The 22,464-nt window shown below is 38.4% G+C and overlaps 3 protein-coding genes across 6 annotated transcripts in view; 2 read left to right on the forward strand and 1 right to left on the reverse strand.

Moving 5' to 3' along the window:
- Positions 1 to 6,480, forward strand: part of LOC136260249 (high affinity cAMP-specific and IBMX-insensitive 3',5'-cyclic phosphodiesterase 8A-like) — an 11,278-nt gene extending 4,798 nt beyond the window's left edge. Inside the window, exons 9-26 of one of the 3 annotated variants that reach the window (XM_066053924.1) lie at positions 804 to 857; positions 908 to 972; positions 1,030 to 1,072; positions 1,141 to 1,174; positions 1,229 to 1,305; positions 1,357 to 1,434; positions 1,486 to 1,596; positions 1,650 to 1,692; positions 1,750 to 1,882; positions 1,933 to 2,029; positions 2,087 to 2,194; positions 2,244 to 2,461; positions 2,970 to 3,078; positions 3,161 to 3,334; positions 3,388 to 3,468; positions 6,048 to 6,096; positions 6,153 to 6,243; positions 6,308 to 6,480. In XM_066053924.1, the coding sequence (XP_065909996.1) occupies positions 804 to 857; positions 908 to 972; positions 1,030 to 1,072; positions 1,141 to 1,174; positions 1,229 to 1,305; positions 1,357 to 1,434; positions 1,486 to 1,596; positions 1,650 to 1,692; positions 1,750 to 1,882; positions 1,933 to 2,029; positions 2,087 to 2,194; positions 2,244 to 2,461; positions 2,970 to 3,078; positions 3,161 to 3,334; positions 3,388 to 3,468; positions 6,048 to 6,096; positions 6,153 to 6,243; positions 6,308 to 6,323 (1,581 nt within the window). In that variant the 3' untranslated portion in view covers positions 6,324 to 6,480. Of the gene's footprint in view, positions 1 to 803; positions 858 to 907; positions 973 to 1,029; positions 1,073 to 1,140; positions 1,306 to 1,356; positions 1,435 to 1,485; positions 1,597 to 1,649; positions 1,693 to 1,749; positions 1,883 to 1,932; positions 2,030 to 2,086; positions 2,195 to 2,243; positions 2,462 to 2,969; positions 3,079 to 3,160; positions 3,335 to 3,387; positions 3,469 to 6,047; positions 6,097 to 6,152; positions 6,249 to 6,307 lie in introns of all 3 variants that reach the window. The other 2 variants (XM_066053923.1, XM_066053922.1) reach the window with 2 other exon arrangements.
- A 2,318-nt stretch (positions 6,481 to 8,798) lies between these two features.
- On the forward strand, positions 8,799 to 11,630 carry LOC136261336 (uncharacterized). 2 transcript variants are annotated; one of them, XM_066055328.1, is made up of 10 exons: positions 8,799 to 8,993; positions 9,076 to 9,523; positions 9,572 to 9,676; positions 9,728 to 9,765; positions 10,136 to 10,250; positions 10,293 to 10,517; positions 10,568 to 10,851; positions 10,899 to 11,295; positions 11,348 to 11,444; positions 11,499 to 11,630. In XM_066055328.1, exons 1-10 carry the CDS (start codon positions 8,845 to 8,847, stop codon positions 11,579 to 11,581), a joined length of 1,941 nt encoding a protein of 646 aa, XP_065911400.1. In that variant the 5' UTR covers positions 8,799 to 8,844; the 3' UTR covers positions 11,582 to 11,630. The 2 variants fall into 2 exon arrangements, with proteins under 2 accessions (XP_065911400.1, XP_065911401.1); XM_066055329.1 differs by lacking the exon at positions 8,799 to 8,993 and having other exon boundaries at positions 9,080 to 9,158; positions 9,212 to 9,523.
- Positions 11,631 to 13,189: 1,559 nt separating this feature from the next.
- Positions 13,190 to 22,464, reverse strand: part of LOC136262051 (uncharacterized) — a 40,751-nt gene continuing 31,476 nt past the window's right edge. The window contains exons 6-9 of the mRNA XM_066056188.1: positions 15,559 to 16,524; positions 15,286 to 15,450; positions 14,633 to 14,683; positions 13,190 to 13,397 (exon numbers count right to left, since the gene is read on the reverse strand). Of these exons, the coding sequence (XP_065912260.1) occupies positions 13,315 to 13,397; positions 14,633 to 14,683; positions 15,286 to 15,450; positions 15,559 to 16,524 (1,265 nt within the window). The 3' untranslated portion in view covers positions 13,190 to 13,314. The remainder of the gene's footprint in view (positions 13,398 to 14,632; positions 14,684 to 15,285; positions 15,451 to 15,558; positions 16,525 to 22,464) is intronic.

A 22,464-nucleotide genomic window follows, 5' to 3' on the forward strand; every position in this document is an offset into this window, starting at 1 on the left:
GTTACTAGTGAGGTGTAGGCATAGTAAACATGTGTTTTAATATTACTGTGGTATTTGTTAATGTGTGGACACTTTGAGGTTTTAATCCAGACCCAAAGTATTGTTTCCAAGTAATCTGTATTACACAGGCTTCACTGAGTGTTTGTACTTGGGAGTACATACATACATGCAGTGGAACCTGTTAATCAGGACACTTGAAAATGAGGTCACCTGTACAATGTGGACACTTAGTAATGGTCTCAAAGTATCCCTTAGTACAAAAATTGAGCTGGAAAATCAGGACACCTTGATACTTTTGGTCAGTCCAAAGGTGTCCTTAATACACAGGTTTTGCTTTGCATGTCTTAGCATAGGTGGGCGGTATAGTGGCAGCTGTGTAGCCTTGTACCAGACATGTACTGGGATAATTCTAGTAGTTTTTTTTTTGATTTCAGTTCTGTAGTGTTTTCCATATGCATATATTTGTATGTGAACCTTGTGAAGTGAAAAAGTGGCTTTAGTTAATCAGGTACCTTTGTTGTGGGGATGGTCTAGGGTTGTCAAGTTACAATGGAAGACATAGTTCTGCAACATTAAACCACATTTTGCTTCCCAGAATGTCCATCTAGTGCACACAATTTGTAATCATCGTATCCAATTTATTAAGTGTAGAAATTACTACCTCAAGTGGCTATTGTCTCTGATCTACTAGTAATACATTAGCTAGGAGGGCTAGAAATGTCCTAGTCAATTTGTGCCATGCAGTTACGTTACAGCTCTGAGGCAAAGCCATTATTTCACTTACTGTTTCTTTTACTCAACAGTACACGAACAGGAGTTTTAATTGGACACATGAGGAAGAAACAGAAGGAAGACAGGTGTGTTCTTAATGGTTGTTTATAGGTTGGATATCATTTTTGTTATTTAGTCAACAGAAGGAGAGGCAAAGAGAAAGCACAGTAAACAGATAGTTACTGTCCACAATCCATACCAGTGAGTTATCAGCCCTTACACATGGGCTTTTGAATCATTTTGTTTCTGATGTTGCAGGGACGTTATATATGAAGTGTCATTAAGGCCATGTTATCACCAGGTATGTGGTGCACCATGTGTGCAAAGGGTTTTCTATATAATGCACGTTTGGTATGGTGGGTGTTCTAGGATGGATGGCATCACCCATCAAGAACAAGCAGTTGTGAGTATTGTGGTCCATTGTCTATTGGATCGTTTAACTCACCAACTCACTTAGTGAGCTCAAGACCAGGGCATGGTTCACTGGGTAGCTTATCACAAACACGGACAGTGGTAGAAACACCGATTATGAAGGTTTGAATGTAACCACTGACCTATTGCAGTGAGCATTGTGTGGTCTGACAGGTGATAAACATGTTGCAGATTGCTCAAAATACTGATGAGTGTTCTGTAGAAGTCAAAGATACACTGGAGACTACAATGGTTATTTTTCAGTGATCAACTAATGTTGCTTGTCATTGCCATGTCTTATAGGAAATCCTTAAAAAGGTACCCGACATTTACGCCCCAAATCTAGAGGAAAATGAACCATCAAACCAAGGAACTTTGGCAACAGGCGGTTTTGTTTATCGTGGCTTGTTAAAAGTCAGTTTTTGTTTCTTAACAACTGACCTTTTTATCCTTTATGTTAATTGTAGAATCCTCGAAGACAATCACAAAACTTTGACTCACTTACCAGAGGTTGGTAATGAATACAGCACTACTAAGATTAATTCAAGATTGTTTTTCAATTCACAGGAACAAGCCTACATTCTCAGCCTACCAGCAAGCTCTACTGCTTAGCAACGCCATCTCAAATTAGAAAGGCTCTGGATAATTTGAAGACATGGAAGTACAATATAATGGAATTAGAGGCAGTATCTTTTAACCAGTCAGTTACGGTGACTATTAGAAGTGATGTTTACTAGCTGTCATTTCTAGACCACTATATTATTTGGGCATGGAAGTGTTTGTTCGATGGTTTGGAGTGGACAAGTGCTTGGGTGTGGAAGAAAGTGTTGTAGGATCATGGTTGCAGGTACGTACTTTATCCTAATATGGTGTTGTAATGATGTCCTCCATATTTTGGCGGTAGCTCATGGAGAGCAGATATCACCGTTCCAACACTTACCACAATTCCACTCATGCTGCCGATGTTCTACAAGCTGGAGCATATTTCTTGCAGAAGCTCATAGATCGAGGAGTATGTTGCATGATAAAAAGGGTGAATGTATTTTTAATTTGATGCTTAGGATGTCTGGGATCCCCTGGATATTGCCTCAGTTCTTATTGCAATGGTTGTGCATGACTTGGACCACCCTGGTAGAACTAACCATTTTCTCAGCAACTCACAACACGAGCTATCTCTATTGTATAATGACAAGTCCATACTGGAGAACCACCATGTAGCCACTGCTTTTAAGGAGACCACACGTTCTTCTGCAAGCAACATATTTAAACACCTTGAAGCGTATGTGTTATATAATAATTATATAGTGTTGCGTGTGGCAACATAACCAAGTGGCTAGAGCAACAGCCTGGTAATTGTTATACCCAGTTGTTGTTTACTTGAGCAAGAAACTTTACTTGCATTGCTCTAGTCTACCAGCTGTTTAAATGGGACCTGGTGGCCTGGTATCAACTGGGGAAGCAGCCCACCCAGCTGTAAGGGTACCTGGTGTTAACTGGGGAACAAATGCCAACTGTCCATGTCTTACACATCGGGTGAAGATCTGTGGGTGACTACAGGTGTCCACACCTTCACCTATGAGACATGCTGTAGGCTATTAATCCTGTCCCAGGAGGATTTGCCTACGCTTACACATAACATCTGAGTAGCACACGGTATCCTTGCTGGTTCACTGGATAGACAAGACTGTGCTAGCAAAGACTTTGCAAACTTGTGCTTTTGTCATGTATGGTGTACTAGTGCATGTTATGTATACACGTGTACATATTGACTGGTGCTCTATTGATAGGGAGGCTTATCAAACAATGAGGCAAAACATAGTGGAGATGGTGTTAGCCACTGACATGTCAAAACATTTTGAGCATTTATCAAAGTTTACCACCGGAGTGACATCACAGGTTAGTGGTTGAGATTATTAGTTGTTATTGTTTTGATGATGCCATTGTTGTTGTTATGATTGTTTTGGTAATGTCATTATAGTCATCAGGTGACTTCACCTCTGCCAGCACCACAAGTTTAGACAAGGATCAAACTGATATGGACTTATTAGTCAAGCGGGTTTTAGTGAAGACGGCTGACCTTGGCAATCCCGCAAGACCCATGCCAATGTGCAAGGAATGGGCATTGAGAATTTCAAAAGAATATTTTTCTCAGGTGAGCTTTTATTACTTGTTAGCTAGTCATATGACCCTAGTGGTTACTGATAGACTGATGAGGAAAGAAAGATGGGATTGCCGATCGTTATGCCAGCTTTTGATCGGAATACTTGCAATTTTCCCCAAACACAGGTGTGTTTGTTTGTGTGTCTGCATGTAGTAGAATATGCATGCCACAATAGCACAGAGTTGTATTACAACATATTTTACTGGTTAATAGCTGCAGCTACTATAACTTTCAGCAATGCAGCTACTATGAATTTGTGTGGTAGTATCCCACAGTGTTTATACAGATTTTCAAATGACTGACATTCTTTAATACTGATATTTACTTGGTTCCTTTCATAAACCCTATTATAGAGTATATAATGGGGAGAGAGAGTGTCGAACTGCACTATAGGCTGTGAAAAATGAGCCCATAAAGTCCTAAGGCATCCTTCAAACAACTTGGTGATTTGTGTTGATTAGTGACCCGGTACTCGGGGAAAAGTATGGCACATCGTGCAAGGAACTCAGTACAAAGAGAAATACACAGGTCACCAGAACATTGATGCTGCCTTGGATGAATCCAGTTCCCATGTGCGCTGTACTCTGGGTTATCATAAATATCAACCTTGCCCGTGATGTCTTCATTCAAGATTTCATCAAGATCGCCATCCCCTGCCTACTGGTTGCAGCATGTGCTGACATCTTTTATTGCTCAGTAGTTACTGCACTTCTAGTGCTTGACCGTTCTTGGCTACCACTGTTGAAGGTTGAGATGGCTGAAATGGGGTAGCCATTAACTTGAGCTTGTAACCCTTGACAACCTGTAGCACCCATTGGTCGGTTGTTATGGTTTGCCAGCTCTCGACACAATGTGGAAGCTGCCCCACAGTTGGAAGGTGAATAAGCGAAATTGGTATGTTTCAAAAAACATTGGCTTTGCATACAGTTACATACAGTGTTTGTTTGTAGTACTGATTGTTCCACTTTTTTCCCTTCCCTTGGAGTTGGGGTGGGGCCGGGGATACGGCTGGTGGCACTGAGGTTTCCTGTCACCGTACTTTGCAGGGGTGCCCTTCTCCAATAAACTCCCTAGGGTCCTGTTGCCGTTTCTTGTGAATAGGGTTTCCTCCCAGCCTGGCTCCTGTCACTTGCTAGATAGAGCCCAGCCTCTTTGTTGCTCACTCAAAGAAGCCTCCTCCAACAAAAAGTATCCTTCTCTTCCCATAATAGGTTTACAGTTATGGGTTGACCCTGGACCATGCCACTTTCATCCTCTCTTGAGTAATGGAATAATAATGAGGTGCTTCCAAGGAGGCATAGCATTCCAAGGAGGTACAGCCTCTTTGGACCAATAGGATGACTGCTTGAGGGTCCACCTTTGTGTTTTGGTCTTCATGTCTGTCCACAAACAGTCAGTAGTTCTGCCATGTCTAGCAACTACTGCTGCAGCGTATACAGACCTCTCTGCACCGTAGTGGGGATCTTTGCCTGTCTTCTTAATCAGCACTTTCATTTCTAACTTTGAGGCAATTGACGTCTTACAGACAGGAGGGTTCGGGAAATCCTTTATGATATCTTTTTTCTATATCAGTTAATTTCCTGTTAAAATTCTTCTCCAGGTATTCTCCATTCTCCCAGATGTTGTCATCAGTTACTGTAGGGTAAATTCCATTGCCTCTTTGGTGCTCAGTATAGTCATGACATCATCCTCTGCAACCTGGCCTAGTGAACTTGCAGAACTAGGCTGGCCCAGCGAACCTGCGGAACCAGTGAAGGATTGACCCACAACCATGGGTGCAGTAACTGCTGGTCCCCAGAATTGTGGGAACGGCGTGGCAAAGGGAAACGGGAACACTAGCCACCTGACTAACGTTGTTACTCATCAAAAGGAACATGATTGTTTCTGTCCTGCTTGTTGGTAGCCTTACCACCTGGATCATCAATTCCGTAGTTCAGAGACACATTTCTCACGTTCTAACTGGTTGTTTTCGACTTTGTCTCTGGGTTTTCTGCAATCACCATGGCACGAGCCACATGCAGCAAAAGAAAAGGAGCGCATGTGCAACCAGATATGTGACTATTTTCCTTTTATTGGTTGTTTATTTTTATCTTTGAGCTACTAACTGCTGTATGATTGTGTAGTAAAAGAGAAATACCAACGTTACATGCATTGAATCTCACGAAATATAATAAAATGTCACTAACCTGTTGGCAGTTGAAGTGATTATCTTTTTCAGGCATTTTAGCAAGTGCGCATGACCGCATGTGCATGTACATATGAGGCCATTAATTCAAGGCATACAAAAGTAACAATATGCCACTTTAACCATCTCCTGTCTAGCTCTATAACTCTAAAACTATTCATCACAAAAAACTTAAACTTTGGCTGTCCACTCCTTTGTTACTATAGATAACAGAGAAGCAATAAAATGGAATTTGAGCAATGTGCCAAAATGACCAGTTTTTGCTTAGTGGATTACAAATGTCAGCTGAATGGCTGTGATCCCTACTCAAATATAAAATTTCTAAATTTTTCCTTACATTTATTGCTAATTATATGGGTAATTATATAATTATTATATGAGCTACATTATCAACCTAACTCTGTATGTGTGTGTATAATATGTAAGTGTTAATATGCATCCGTCCATCCAATCTTGGGTGTCTCTGTATAATGTACATACAGTACTATGGATAACACTATTATTTTCCTTTATTTGCAGGTTCAGTTTATTGACTTCATTGTCACAGGATTATTTGAGGCATGGAATAGTAAGCTACGTTGTAGTGGTTAACGTTCAGCTTCATAATTGCTTGTTCTTTTGCAGATTATGTTGACATTAGTGAAGTTGTGAGTGAGTTAGAGTCAAACTACAAATTCTGGAAGGATTGTCCTGCTGCACCTTCTCCAGCAGAAATGTGAAGTAAATTATCCTTGTTCACCATCAGTGATACATTTCATGTATTCTGTTCTGTTCTGTAGAGATAATGGGCACTGATCAATAAACTAACATCTTAATTTAAGGCACAGCATACATACACTACAGCTCAACCTATACAATATCTGCTCAAATACATACTTAACATGTTATATATTGTTATTATTATTATATTGCATTAAATGTATATATAAAATATGTTGGAATTTTACTCAAACATTTGCAATTCTTGTTTTGAAAAACTTAACAGTAAATTCTGTTGAACCCAAAAGAAAATGACATTTTCTGTGCAGGGATCTTGTAAGTCTTGCACAACATATCTCCCGGACTAGAATAGCTTATCATTTATATGAGTGCCAAGTCTAAAGGAAATAAATACAGTATGTTGCATAGCTAGAAAAATTAGTCACGTGAAAAATGTATCCCACAATCGAAATAAATTTCAATTTTACACTTAGTTGCATCTATGGTTGCTGTGCGTATGTTTTGCTGGAGAAGTTCTTTGTTACGGGATACTTTGCCGGTTTATATCTGGCGAAATGTGACAGCAACTACAGTCAGACTCTTTTCACATGGCAAGAATGAATCGTCGGACGAGGAGCAGAAGGAAACATTCAAGTCAGCATCTCAGACACCCGAGAGAAAATTGACACGGTATCAAATGGACTACCTGCGATCGCTGAGAGTAGATTTTCCGGATTTGTGGCCACTCCGTAAACTAGCAAAGCATTTTAGGATTAGCTATCCTGCAGTCGTCAAGATTTTGAAGAGCAAATTTCAGCCAAGTGAAGAAGTTGCTGAAAGACAAGACAAGAGAACTATTGAACTTAGAAATAAAGCAAGATTCAGTGTTAATAAGACACATATAAAAGAAGAGAAAAGGAGATTGATGGCAAGAATCAAACACAGCAGTGTACGAAATCAAGGTGTGCAAACTAAACAAACTGAGCACAGTGCACAAAGTCAAACAAAACTCAGACCGCAAAGTCAAACTGAACATAGTCATAGACCAAAAAGTCAACTCAGATCACAAAGTCAAACTGAACTCGGATCACAGTGTAAAAATGAACTCAGACCAAGAAGTCAACAAATTGAACACAGACCACAAAATGAAGCTAACAACAGTCAACAAACTATCCAATGAGTGTGTTGTATATTCCATTTTGGTATTGGAATATCTTGACTGCTGTGTTAGAGTATCTAAGCACATATTTGATGTGTTACACCCAGAATTGAAATATGTAAATTATACTATTAAAACTAGAGTCTGTAGTTTTGATACTACAAGTGGTGGAAAGGGGGGAGGAGGTATGAGCACTTTAATGTTTGCAAGGGCAGATTGAGATACTTTAATATAACAGTTACTTTTATATTTCTCTCAAAATCAGTAAGTAGCTAGTTATCTCAAAATTTATGGGTACTATCCTTTAAACTCCACTGCTGGTGTAAAATACTTTGTAAAAGTTGGCCTTTGGCCTGTTCCACCACCCCTGCGTCTCTCTCAATAGGATAACACGTACAGATGAATTCTGCTTCAACTCAACAACTAGAAACATTGACTTCCAGAAAGCATTTGATAGTGTGCCACATAGTGGAACTTCTGGTGAACTGTGTAATTTAGGTATCTCCTTATGGAAAACAACAGAACCATATAGCTAGCTACAAAGTGCTTCCAACAAATTTCATCCACATGGCATTCAAAAAGACCTCAATTCTTTAGTTAACTCAATTTTCTTTCGTTCAACCTGCCAAAGTTTGTGTTCACATGATGAGTTTCTGGCATTGTCAATGGTTGGCACACAATTATTGAGTCCTCCACTGAATTGCACAATCTAGGCATTGTTTTTACTAACTCATTACATAGCACAATCACCGATGAAATGATCTCCTCTATGACCTACAAATCTCAGGCTCTCAGTTTATTATGTAGGGTATTCAAGGACTTTCAATGTGCCCAGTTCCATCACTCTAGAGTTACTGATCCATGCAGACTGACATACACTGAGGTTGATGTAGCTATATTTATGAAATAACCGACATCTTATCAATCCATCTGATAAATCCAACATATGTCAATTTTACTACTGGTTCAACGAGATCTGTTGGCACAAAGCTCTAGCCCAACACAGCCCATATTAATCCCCACTATGAACTCATGACCAGATTGTGGAACTGTCTACCATCATTAGAAATACTAGCTGAAGAAATTATTTATGGATTTAGCCAATTTTGACAATACCCCATGTAGCTACATTTTACTACCTGTGTCCTAATTGTACTTGCTGTTCCAAAACTCCTGCATCGATAAGCGAACTGTAGCTAGTTTCAGTGTTCTATTGATACAGGCAGACTCTCAGAATTGAAATCCCCTGTGGCATGCAACTGATGCAAGCACCAAGTCTCTATGTGTGGCTGTACCTCAATTCTGTAAAGCTAGTAAAAAGTAAAAACCTGCAGGAATTTGACAATATACTCCTAAATAGTGTCTAGAGATATCACATCACATGACTGATGATATATGACATCATTATTTGTTTGGCTGTTGGCGCTTATTAGCGCCTAATAAATAATATCTCTCGTCATGATCTTACCGTCTCGTTTATTGAACGTTAGTTTATTAGTGGCCGTGTGTTGTTTAGGCTGTTGCAATAAAGCTCATTTTGAAGTGGACGTAAATATAATCTTAGCCACTAGCAACGTCACCACTGTGGGACACGTGTTTGGCATTACGTAAGTTCGTTGGGTATGTATATAGCTACTATCCATGGTTGTTCCAAGTCTAAATCATTCTACTAACAAACTGTTTTAACAGAGCATATGCCAGTCCTGAAGACTTCGCAACACCAGCTGGAATAGCCTACCTCCAGCACTGGAACATTGACTTCATTGGAGGAGGTGTGGAAGCCGGGAGAGTGCTGCCCACTGACAACAAAACTCTGTCACTACAGGAACTGAAGGAATGGATGGCTTCTGCAAAAGCTAGAGAATATTTTGAAGCTACAAATACATATACGTTATTGAAGTCACAGGCAATTACGAAGGCTGGAAGTCAGCTGTTGTTGTTCTTGAGGGATCGGAAATGCACACCATATTGTGCATCAGTTGAGTGTTATGAAAACCTAACACCCAGACCTCTGAATGGAACCTCAAAGAAGAATGAGTTTGATTGGTGGGTCACATTAATTACTGGTTTTTACAGGTTCTGTGCAGAGGCTGACCCCAAATCAAATCTCATACACATCTGGAATGAACCAAACACAGTATGTGGTTACCTGTATGTGTGTTGTGTGCTATCAAATCTTTTATAGTATTTTTATCATGATCACAAGAATGGGTCCTATTTCAAGGATTTCTACATAGCTATTGCTAAGAGCATAAAGAAGGAGTTTCCTAATGTCATCATTGGTGGACCAGTATGTTATTGTGTTGTCTGATAACTTCTCTAGTAATGGTTGATACCACAGGTCCTGGAAGATGACCCCACAGGTCCTACTAGACCAAAGTACGTGTTTTTGTCTAGAAATGTGTACCATTCTGTACTTTTGACTCATTGTCGGTGGCGTATTGAGGGTGGGCCTAGGCATAGATTATATAGGTAGGGAATATATAATCTATGGCCTAGGAGGGCTTGAGTCTTGCCAAAGAACTCTGATACCCCACCTACCAGTCGTGTTTGCATGCAAGATCGAATACTCTAATAAAACACTCAAACACTCTAATAAAGCAGTCGCAGTGTACAAACTATGTAGCATATTTTATGTGCATTATCAGTTCTAAATTTTTTGGAGGCATATCCCTCAAACCTCCCAGATTGGGCTGACTTGTTAGCAGGCTTTCTGCTTTACGCTACTTCTTGTGGTAATGTCTTGTAGCTCATCATTTTCAACTTGGGATGATTATTCAAAGGTGCTGATTGATGCTGCAGTTCCCGAAGGGCTGCTAGATTATTTTGACTTTCATGCATACAACCATGACTTGTCTCCACAAGTAAGCTACAGCAGCACACAGAGCATACTCAATCTTTTGCAGCCATTAATAGGAGGACTACACACAGTGGATGCATACACATATGTGGAGCATAACACTCACATGAGCTCTGCCATAACTGAGTCTAATGTGAAGATAGCTAATGACAGTTTGGAGTACGTGAGAAGTAGCCATTACAACCTGAGGACATTTCCATTGATATTGAGTACTATGGCACTACTGAAACATCCTGATAAAATCATTACCAGAATGTTGTATGACTATAAGGTATGCAGTTAAGTTGTGTGGTGCTTGTATGAAGACAGCATACCTGGTAGTCACCAGGAAGAAGGTGCAATTGCAAGTTTGATGGCTACCATAACTCTCCTAATCAGACCACGCCTGAAATGGAGGCCTATTATTTACTTGGGAAACTACGAGATGGAACAAGACTATTTGTTGATGTACCTTCAGTAGATGTGTCTGAAGATTGTACATGTCAACCTGCTCAATCCATACAATATGGCAACACTACAATTCTTGTAGAGGCTGCACTTACTAATGATAATCTCACTATTGTTATAGTGAACATGTGTGACTGTGAAGTAGAGTTGAGTGGACGGTAAATGAGATTAATTTTATTGTTTAATGTGTTATGAGTGATTATAGGGTGACCGGAGTTGATCGAGTTGTGTCATCATGGGCAGCCATCTTGGATGTGCAGTCACTTCGAGAAACAGTTGCTCCACAACTACCAGACTTGTCTACATCTCTACCACCGATGAGTCTGGTTACTATCAGTTATACTCTTAACATTTCACAACACTTCACTAGTACTAACACTGTTTCCTTTGTACAGTTTTATCCCACTAGCTCCAAACAGATAATGCTTCAAACTGACTTGTACATCAAATGTAACTATTCACTGTTAGTTTCCTATGATCTGAGTGACTCAAATGTACAGAATGTAAAAGAATCTTTACTGAGATTTGGTGTGTTAGGACCTGCTGAGAATTACACATGGAATGTTACAATTAACTGTCCAGGGATTAGTGACAATGTTGATGTGAGCATTTTAAAATAGTGTAGGTAATTATTTGTTGTGGTGACATGTACAGGTTAGTGTGTATAGACCTGGAGCTTATACTGAGGTGAGACTACCTTGTGTACCAGACACTGATAGTGATGGAGTTACCACAGTGAAATACACAGTTGGTAAGGGTAGGCTGATAGTAATAATGTTTTATTACATGTTCTACCAACATTCAGTCACTTGTGATGAGAAGGATCATCTCACTGGCCGGAAAATTAGGGCATACTTTGAATTTTCAGTTCTTGTCTTCAGATACTAATATCATATTACCATCATTTTGTTTAATTAATTTCTGTGAAGTAAAAGTAGTTTATGGTAGTGGATACTTGATAATTCCTATCAACTTTTGTTCACCAGCTACAGTTGTACACAATTCCACTGCTTAAACTGTTCTGATAGCCATACTGATCAGGTTGTGAGTGTATGCCACAGTAGTATCTACAATACATGTCACTTAGTGTCTCTTTCACTAAATATCAACTTCATTATGATTGCAGTCATTCATAAAATTCCATGCACAGTCCAGTAAGGGGTCCAGGCTGTCTCACATACTTCATCCCTGCTATAAATTTCTGGAGCAATTGACTTCAACAGCTTGGCCATTAATGTTGTTGTGCCTTCCAAATACAATACACCTGACAAACCCAAAACCTGTCTTCTGACTCTCTCATGCCTACCATACTGGCTAGTAGCAATGTCCTGAAAGAGGAAGTGCATGCAGGAATTAATGGTCTCTGTTGAGTATCACTGATAGGTTACAGTGGAATACTCTAATAAAGCAGTCAGGTGTATACCTCCAGAGTTAGGAGTTGCTTTATTTAGCTGTCAATACTGGTGAGTCTGGCTTTAACAAAACTGAGAACAGGTAGTAGATGTTGGTTATAGTGATTATGCATATAGCACGTTTGTAGCATTATCTGAACCACACGGTAAAGTCTCATGCTCTGGTAAAGAATTGAGTAGATTTAAAGAAAAAAACTATTTCTACGAACAATCTCAATTAAACCAGACCATCAGTAACTTCTAAACAGAGGTACCAGTATTAGACCATCTTGTCCTCATTAGTTCAGGGCATGTTTTCGCAAATATGAAGGGTGGTCAAATCGCAGGAGAATTTATAATGCAGTTTGGCTGCAGTCCAGTCCATTGGCTAATTACTACGAGACTCTTAACATAACAGCAACTACTGATAGTGCAGTGAAGTACTCGCACATGAGTAAAAGATTCATCATTACATTTGCTCCACTATAGTAGGATGGGATTAATTAAGGGCAACAGGATTATAGTGTAATGTTAATATATTCATTCTACCAATAGTACAACTACAATTGAAAATAAAAACTGTGAAAGTGAATGTAGCATTTACAACTTCATATAATTCAGTGGTGCCACCAACTGTAAATTTAAATCACCAAACACTATAGTCTAGCAAAGTGCTATTTCAATTGCCACATTGTGTGCACATCTAGTTAGTTTTCTACATACCACTAAGTTAGCATAGCAATAGCTAGGTCATGCAAACCTGAGTGTGAGGCAGCTTATAACTAGTCTATGCATGTTTTTTTTTTGTCATTGGAATATAAATTTCTTTTTGGAGAACCTGTAAAATTTCTAGGTGGATAAACTGTAGTTAGAATTATTTATAAATCATTTCATTATGTCAGTGCATGTCTCAAGTGCATAGCCCTGCAATGTACTAATTCAGTAATATACAATTTGCATGTTGACAATCTCTGATAGAGGTGGGGCGCTATGCCCCCAGGCCCCTGCATCGGTATACCTACGCACTGCATGCCTCTTTGAAGAATCCTGGCTATATATGTCCCTAATATGCATGGCTAGTTGGTTGGGTATTGCAGGACACAAATCAGCAGCAAAATGTATAGTAAAATATCTAAACTACATAATAATGTTCCATGTTCAAACATTATAACAACACTAATAGTACCACAAAGCAGCATTATCATTTGCAGCAGTAGCAACAACAGGAAGTTAGAAGACAAGACTGACTGCTCCACACATAATGATGATCATTAGGCTAGCAACACTGGTCAGTCCAGATCCTCCACCAACCCCTGTAGGGTAATGTGATGGCACAAGTATAATGTTGTCAAAAACTAGTTACGTATATACATTCTTGTATAACTGATTTGTAAGAAACATTTCTCTCACATGGCTATAGATTATTCAAAAATTGTAAAATAAATACATACAATCACTAGTATTATTATAATGAAAAAGTAATAAAACAAGAGATAAATGATGGGTAGCATAGCTCTGTGCCTACATTGGCATGTTATAACAATTATTTCATTAAATTCCAAAGTAAGGATATTCCCACTGAGCTACCATATAGCCTCAATATTTTGAGTGGCAAATTTTTTTAGGTTGCTAAAAATTTTTTTTTTCACGGATTTGCAAACGCTCCCAAAATGTATTAAATTGTATGAGGGTCTAAATATTTTTTAAATGATAAATTTTTTGCTGGTAACACCCAAAACTGCAAAACTATAGCGAAAAATTCCACCCTTGAAATGTTTAGGCTATACGGCATGCTGTAATTTTGTTTCACTACTTTTTTTTTACACTTGGATGCCTACTTCATTTTTAAACTAATAGTTTTAATAAAATTAATATACTAGTTAGTTTTTTTAATAGCAATATCTATTCTTTTAACTTAAAGCTACACATTACTTTTATTGATTTTTTGTATCACATTGAAAGCATCCAGCTAAAAAGGGTGGGTGTGACAATAGCTTTTATGTGTAAAAGTAATTATGGTCACTAAAAAGAACTATAGTCCAACAAGTCAGCATGTCAAACCATTCCAGAGTATTCAAACCCTTTAACTGCTTTACTAGAGTATCGTGATCTTGGGGCACTAGAGCTTGCCCAGGTTCAATTATAGATACACCACTACTATATTGAGATAATTTGTCACAGCTAGCTGTACTGGATTGGCAGTAGCAACAAACCAATTTTTTACGTGGTAGCTATAATACATCTCAATATCCATTTGCAGCTGAGAGAGAGCATGATGAATCTTTCATCATAAAGAATTATGCCATGAAATATGCTGTTTTGCTGCATGCTTTTCTGTGGAATAATAGTAGCATTGCATATAATTATGGTACTATATAAGTCAATGTTCTGGGCAGTTAGCATTAGTTGCCAACTGACTCTCAACACTGTCAAATTATTTTTTTGAAATGCACCATACAAATTATACTATAATTTCATGCACTGGCTAAGTAACTATAACAACTTTAACTATGCATTTTATTACCAGACACACAGGTTATGTGCATACCTGGTGTTCGTGATGGTGTTGGAGATGGTGTTGGTGTTGACGATGGTGTTGCTGTTGGTAGAATAAAGAAAATAATAATTTAATTCAAAAGTATACAATACATAGAACTGGTTAGTACTCTTATAGTATAAAGGTCAAGTTTATAGCATAATGTTTCTTTGCAGCATTGTTGGATCCTTCCACTAAAACAATCGTAATACTCTAATAGAACAGTTAAAATTTTTATTTGTACACTCACACTGTCAATACCACAACTGCCACATACCCTATCACATGAATTTTATCCTGAGGCTGCAGGTGCAACAAATTGTATATGCGGGTAACTAGAACACTCATAAAACACTTTCTTTGGTCCTTTAAGATATTCATGATTTCAAGATAATAGCTTTCAGTGTTGACTAATCTATGCAAACTAATCAGTCCACCACTTTTAATGCAGCCCCTGGTGGGATATATCACTTGTTACGTAGTAAAAAAAAATCGTGACAGAGTGTTTTATTTTAATGCAGGTGACTGCTCTATTGGAACATTTTGATTAAGCATTGTGCTGTAAAATCCAACCTGTATATTGAGTCATTCCCATTCCTGCTTTCTATTGATAGAATTGTCTATGCAGTTTAACTTAACTAGCTACTTAAAAGTTCTAAACTAACCACATTCAGATTCATCCATACACACTCCTTCTATCAATACTTGTCCTACAGGACAAAAGCATCCTTCAGCACATCCACCATCACACAGTACATCAAGGTTATCACATGTTTGGGGACACAGTGGACCACACTGTTGATATATCATCCCATCCGGACACTGAAGTGCTGGAAAAAATGTTGACACCAAATCAACAGTAACAGGTAAATAAATTATGTGGATACATTACTTTAGCACATTAAAAAAGCAACAAACACAAAACATCATCAACTTACGACAAAGAGTTGGTGACCTCCAAGTAGACAGTGATACTCCAGCATCAGCACAAGCACTAGCATAACTGGACAATGCATCACAGTAACAATCTTCACGTTCTGCATCACTGCAGCAACAGTAGTCAAACTCACAATTGTTGATAAATTGTGTTGCATTTATTACATCACTACAATTAGTAAAAGGAACTTGTCTTAAAACATCACACATTGTTTGACCTTCTTGTATGATAGAAGGATCAGTGGAACAGTTAGTCACACCTGGTGCATTTCTTTTTCCCACTACCTGTCCACTACAACCAGAAGTGGTAGGGTCTGGTACTAACCAACTATCACCAAACACATCTACTGAAGTTACCACTACACCATCAGGTGTCTGAAGATCATCACCTTTATCACCGTTATAAGCACCACACAGTCCACAGAGATTTCCTCGTAGTGTGGACGATACAGTCACCTCTACACGATATACACCATCCCAGAACAGCCGAACACCATGTGTAAATAGCAATACATTGGGGTATCCACCACTACGGACTACATCTACTGTATTTGTTGTATATACTAAGCCATCACCAATGTTGGGTTGTAGAACATTATTGATAGTAATTGTTCCAAAATTTCCTCTTTCTAATACAATGTCAAGTTCTTCACTTGGAATTCTGATTCTCACTAGACCAACACAAGACACTTGACTACCACCATGTCCAATATTACCAGCAGAAATAATGAAATCTTCACTATCACATGGTTTAGTAAGAACATATTCACAAGTTCCTTGAAAGTGATGCCAGAGCCCATCAAATGTTTCATAATGAGGGTCACCACTAGCCTGACAAGTTGGTCCATCATATGGACAAGGTAGTCGTACACATTTAAAGAGTCCTCCAGGTCTACATGAACATCTTGTGGAGCAGTTTGGCTGTAGTTGTTCTCCAATACGATAGAAACGTCCATTGAATGTACAATCTACAATAATAGCATAGGTTATACAGGTTGATTTACAGTTTGGCGTAGCTGCAGATCTATTGCATTTGTATGGTCTTAAAGAGATAATGTGTCAGTATCAAAGCCATTCAAGTACATGTTATTTCACATGTGAAATCATTATATAACCATAATTATATGCATTTTTATGGCAGAAAAGGCAGGGTTCAGGCTTGTACATTGTTAGCTAGCAAAGTGAAATATAGTCTAATGCAGTTGTAAAACAACGTGGCAGATGATAAAGCTTCTTTTCACACACTAAAACTGCCCAAATGCACAACTCAATCATCTTGAAACTTGGCACACTTTTATGTGCTATGTCTGGTGTGAATCTAGTAAAAGTTATGGATAATTATTTGCATAAAAATACTAATGTTTTGTCATGCCTACAAAGTAAACCACTTAATAACTTGAAAATCAGTAGGTTAACCATCATAACTCAAACCTTTTGCTGTTAAAAGAAATTGCAATGACAGCTACAGAGCTACAAACTGAAAATCAACCTTGTGTAAAATTGCAGGGTTGAAATGCTCTAATAGAACAGTCACAAAGAAGTCAAAGTCACAAAAAAAACATTGTCCAGGGTATGAACCGGGATCTAAATCTCAGACTCATTGTCGGCTACTCAGCTCACTTAATTTCTATCTTATAAATAAATGCTCTATATTTGATAAATCTACTCAATACTAAACATTTATATATCTACCAATGGAAAAATATCATTCTATAACATTCTATGCATGTTGCATTAGAAGTCCTCAAAATTGTGCACTCAATTAGATTACCAAATAAAGTATTAGTCAAATAAATATACAATACAACTGTGACTTCTGTCTTCCATAACCATTATTGTATCTGTAGGAGGTAAGAAGAAATTTGGGTTATAAGCAAGCCCCAAAGCCATCTTATATTTCCAATGTTGGGATATACAAACTATGAAAAGCAGTGAAATCCATGTAAAAATAGCAAGTTGAAAATGTGTGGCAAGATGTGAAATCAAAGGTGACAGCCAAGAAATCACTGCAATGATTTTAATGCATAGGTGAAAATGATAACATTATGAAATTGAAGGTTTCAGCCAAGATATGATATTAATTTTAATAAGGCACATTATTGGCTTTTGAAGGCTGCACCCTTTTTTCACAGCTGGGATTAATATGCATAATATTTGTTTAACTGTGATCCTGTAATTGATTTTACATCTCTGTTCATTGTCTTTTTCTTTTGATGGTCACACAGCTTAACAAATAATATAAAACTGAAATTTGTCTGTCTGCATTCTTTCCTTGTAACACTGCTAACTTGCCATCCAAAGCACATAACGACGTGGGACTTTTGAAAAATTAAGCACTTGTCATCTAGCAACTCCAAGTTTACTATTTATCAATAAAAAGCAGACAAAAAGACACAAACTTAGCTAACTAGCTATTAGACTACAACTAAAAGCAAACTATACTTCAGCTACAACAACACTATCTACCTATATACTTACAACATGTATACCAATCAAAGTCCAAGTTGTCCTCAGAGGAAAGAGAATATTGTTGGAGTATCTATCGTCTTGGCATAATACCACCACAAAGTCACCAAAAGTCATTGCAGTAATTGCCGCTTGGCAAACTTAGGAGGCAAACCGTTCTTAACTGCTGTTCTGTCAGCTATTGCAAAGTAGATAGAGCATATGGTGACCAAACACCAAAGATCTCACATACAAGTGGGATGAAATTCTTGTTCACATCACAATGCCTAGATATTGGTTGTCCTTAGCTATCTCACCAACAGTAGCAGCCACCCCAGCCTGAGAAGCAGCGGAAGAAATGATAATAGACTGAGTGGTGCACCTGACAGGAAGATAAAAATAAGCAGGATGACCAAGATGGAAATCAGGATGATAAAATTAATGTCTCCTGGACGAGATTGGTCAAATGGAATATCTTGCTTCGAGGGTGATTCTGTAGCAAGGCATGGTGTACAGCAGAGACCATAGAATTATGACGCTGGATATGCAAGGGGCCATGAGATGTTCACCAAATACAGATAGGCAAGTATAGAGAGGTGATGAAGGGAACAAAGGAATGCTGGCAAAGCCACAAGCGAAGAACAATAATAAAGCCATGAGCAGAAATAGCTAAGCCTGATGATGGTTGAGGCAATGCTTTAAGCCAACCACTGCTGGTGCTAGTAGGGGGATCTGCAATACATATCAATATGGCACAACAAATAAGTATCATGATACGATATTGTACTTAGAAAATGTCGATATATCAAAGTTTTCTAGTAGAACAGTCAGTGATTGCTCTATTACTGTAACAGTGATCTAGATGCACAAATAGAAAGCCTTTCTATTTATCTGTGCTATAAAATGCAACATTACAAGAAGCCATACAAATACACATGCATAAGTGCTGTTGTAATGGCTAAAATATTCTTACCCAGGTCTTCTAAAAACAGTAGCTGTTACACTGTAAGTATAAAAAACTGCAGAACAAAGCAGTAAACAATCTTGCTGTATATACTAGCCACCTTGACAACTCATCAAAATGTGGAGTAATCCAGACAAGCTTTTGTGGGAGCATGCATTAAAATGTTTGTGGTAGCTAATTTTCTGGGTGGGCAGGTATCCAGGTAGAGATGTGCTTTTTAACTGCAACTCTGTTTTCCATACTAAAAATCATATCAGAACACACTAGCTATTTGTCACTGTCACATCAGTATAATACTGTAGTTTATCAGCATTCACTGAATAAAGACATTTGAGTTCACAGTGAATGTAGAATCAGTGTTGGTTCTTTAAGGTACAGATAAATTAGATATTGCTACAACTATCATAACTAGCTAAGACCACTTCATTATAGTATCACGATACAGTATCGTATTGAATAGTTTATTGATGGTGATACATGATACACAAAATGCACTGTATTGCAGAACACTAGCCATGCTAGACAAATGCGACGTGCTTTTCACCAGTTGTTTAAAAAGTAAATCATCCAGAGCAGCTTGGAAATCATTCTGAGATGAAGCACCGGACACAGACATAGTAATATTTTTGAGGGAGCTATCCTCTCTAGGAAATGGTACAGTGTTCCCACCAAGCAAGACACCAATACATGGACAGAATCACATTAACCTATATAGGAAGGATGGAGTAGCAGAATGCTGTGAGTCACATAAGGCCAAACCTCCCAATCAAAACGGCAAAGTGGCTCGTGTCCAAGCACTATCAGAAATGCCACAATGCACAATCCTACTAAGGCATTTTTGTAGCTTAAGATCAAAGAAGGAGCCCAAAGAGGAAGATGACACACAACAGAGATGACCTTGCAAACACCTATATAGCTCCTAAGCAAATATAGCTCCACCTGAGGATCCTCTAGGTCAGCTAGTTTATCCTGAATGGCAACCATTTTATCAAAAAGCATCATAAAAAGCCCAAGCAGGGAAGCCAATGAAGCTCCAAACCACTTCCTTCAGGGATAGTATGCATGATAAAAGGAAATGAGCTATCACCAGAAGGCCAGTTTAGCTCACACTTAGATAAGTTGATGTAAAAACCAAAGCTGGGCTCCGACTCAGTAATACGTGAAAAATTACAAATTGCTATGTGCTTTCGTTCATTTTGTACAGTGTTGAAGGCATAGGAAAACTACATTCCTGTCAAAATGATGAACAAACAGCCAAAGCTCTAGTACAAAGACACTGTTAACCAAAAAGTCTAGGGTTTGATTCCCGCCTTACTACCTATGACAACTATTATTCTTCTCAGTGCCACCTTTTTGTGGCATCCTTTTTCATATGTCAGCTGTTAATGATGCTTGCATGTATCAACATAATTCACATGTGAAATAAAACACTCATCATCCAGCTACTTCAGAATGTATATTGCAAGCTTCTACATACTTTCCATTGTCCGCTACAGCATGTTGAAGGCCATGATGCAGAGAAATCTTTAGCTGCATTCCATTAATAGCAAACCATATACGTATTAAATGATGTTATTGTATACTTTCCAACAGTCCATATGCTGTGAAGCAATACCACGATGCTTTGAACTTACTATTAGCAAAAAAAGGTAAAGTAGAAAAAGTGTACACCAAAAAGGTAAATGAAATTGTGGAAAAAAGTTGTGCTGTTTAAACCCACAGCCTTCTGGGCAGACCAAATGGGTGTATGTCTGTTTGTCTGTGTGTTTGTCTGTATAGTCTTTTGTAATATACAAGTACACAGAAAATTTTGGAATTTTCAACTAGAGTAGGGACCATAGCACACCGATGAAAAGTACTGAAACAAGCTGGAGTAGTGCACGATATTAAATCACAGTGAAACCAAGAGTTCATAATATTTGTATGGGGGAGAGTATCTAACTTGAATACATTCACCAAACACCCTGTGTAAAGTAACAACTCAGCCTTATTTCATAACAAAGGCTTTGCCTTCATCAACACTAATCAACACCAATCAACAGTTTTCTATCCCCAGTGAAGGTGGAAAGATGAACTTTGGTGAACTTTACGTAGGGTGTTTGTACAGGCCATACTGAGAGTTAGACACTTTCCCCCATACAAATATTATGAACTCTTGGTAAAACAATTATATCCCTACTGTGCATTTCCATTATGGTATCTTGAGCACAGTAGGGATATAACACTTCTTATTGTTTTACTGTGATTTAATATCATGCACTACTCCAGCTTGTTTCAGTACTTTTTATCAATGTGCTATGGTCCCTACCCTAGTTGAAAATTCCAAATTTTTCTGCGTACTTGTTTGTTAACTTTTTTGTAAATAATTATTATGACTGGTGAACCCACGCATACCACATCTGAAATGGCACCGTGCATCCCCAATTATCGTCTGAAAAGTGAAGTATCCATTACGCTTCATTGTCGGCTATGTCCAACCCATTACACAGCAGTACGATTTGAAAAGCACCTCTGCTATCAAAATAGCCACTATGACAAATATGGACGATTTCCATTACAAAGGGAAGCCATCACATGCTATCGCCAAATTGACACTTTTTGCTGTCAGCAAAGATGAATGGGACACAAAGGAGGACACTGGTAAGTCCATGAAGAATGCATTGTACGTACTGCGGTATGCCAAAAGGCACCTCTCGGGCCAAAGCGACATCGAACAGTGAAAAAAATCAAGCCCGTAGCCGCCATTATTGAGTTACACTTATCTGAAGGCATCAAGCAGGCAGTCAATCAATCAGTCCCTAGAAAATTTAAATAAACTATTTTTAAAATTCTGTAGCAACTTGTTGAAAGTGTTTCGGGTCGATCTTAAAGCTTGTTTGGGCCTAACCAATAGTGCCCCATCGTTGTCAGGGAAAATCGAGGTTGTTTTTTGGGTGATATTGTTTCGTGGACCACGCCTACTCCTTTGTGGTCCCTACTATACAGTAACTATTGTACTGTATGATTAATTGGGTGTCAGGAAGTGTACACCTGTGTGTTAACTTTGCATGCAATATAGCTATTGACTGTGCTACAGTTTCCATGTGATGAGACACATATACATACTACTAGTGCCACATAGTTTGGACATGTGAGTATAGTAGTACTGCTTAAGTAGGGATTGCCCCAAAAGTGACATGTGCCACCTAAAATCCAACCTTTAAAAATCATCCTAGAGACATTTTATGGCTTACGCAATGAAAATCACATTTACATAATAATATTAGTCCATCTAACATCAAATACAGCAAGAAAACACTCACAGGTAGCTGGATATAAATATTAGAAGGAAAAAAAAACAAACAAACCAAATCTCAAATTTTTGTCTGCTTGCCTGCCTGCCTACCTGCCTGACGCAAGGCTGGAGGCCAAACTAAGCAACTCAAGGCCACCATTTTATGCCACAATAACAAACTTACTACTGGCATGTGACTTTTGGGGTTCCAATGAGTGTTTACCT

The sequence above is a fragment of the Dysidea avara genome, chromosome 7, assembly GCF_963678975.1.
Source record: "Dysidea avara chromosome 7, odDysAvar1.4, whole genome shotgun sequence".
NCBI classification, from domain to species: domain Eukaryota; kingdom Metazoa; phylum Porifera; class Demospongiae; order Dictyoceratida; family Dysideidae; genus Dysidea; species Dysidea avara.

What these genes read in the sequence shown, in the direction of transcription:
- LOC136261336 (XM_066055328.1), top strand. Translation starts at nt 8,845, where the DNA reads ATGATCTTACCGTCTCGTTTATTGAACGTTAGTTTATTAGTGGCCGTG. An exon ending in ACAGGTCCTACTAGACCAAA is followed by an intron (nt 9,766 to 10,135) that starts GTACGTGTTTTT and finishes AATGTCTTGTAG; the next exon opens with CTCATCATTTTCAACTTGGG. An exon ending in CACAGTGAAATACACAGTTG is followed by an intron (nt 11,445 to 11,498) that starts GTAAGGGTAGGC and finishes ACCAACATTCAG; the next exon opens with TCACTTGTGATGAGAAGGAT.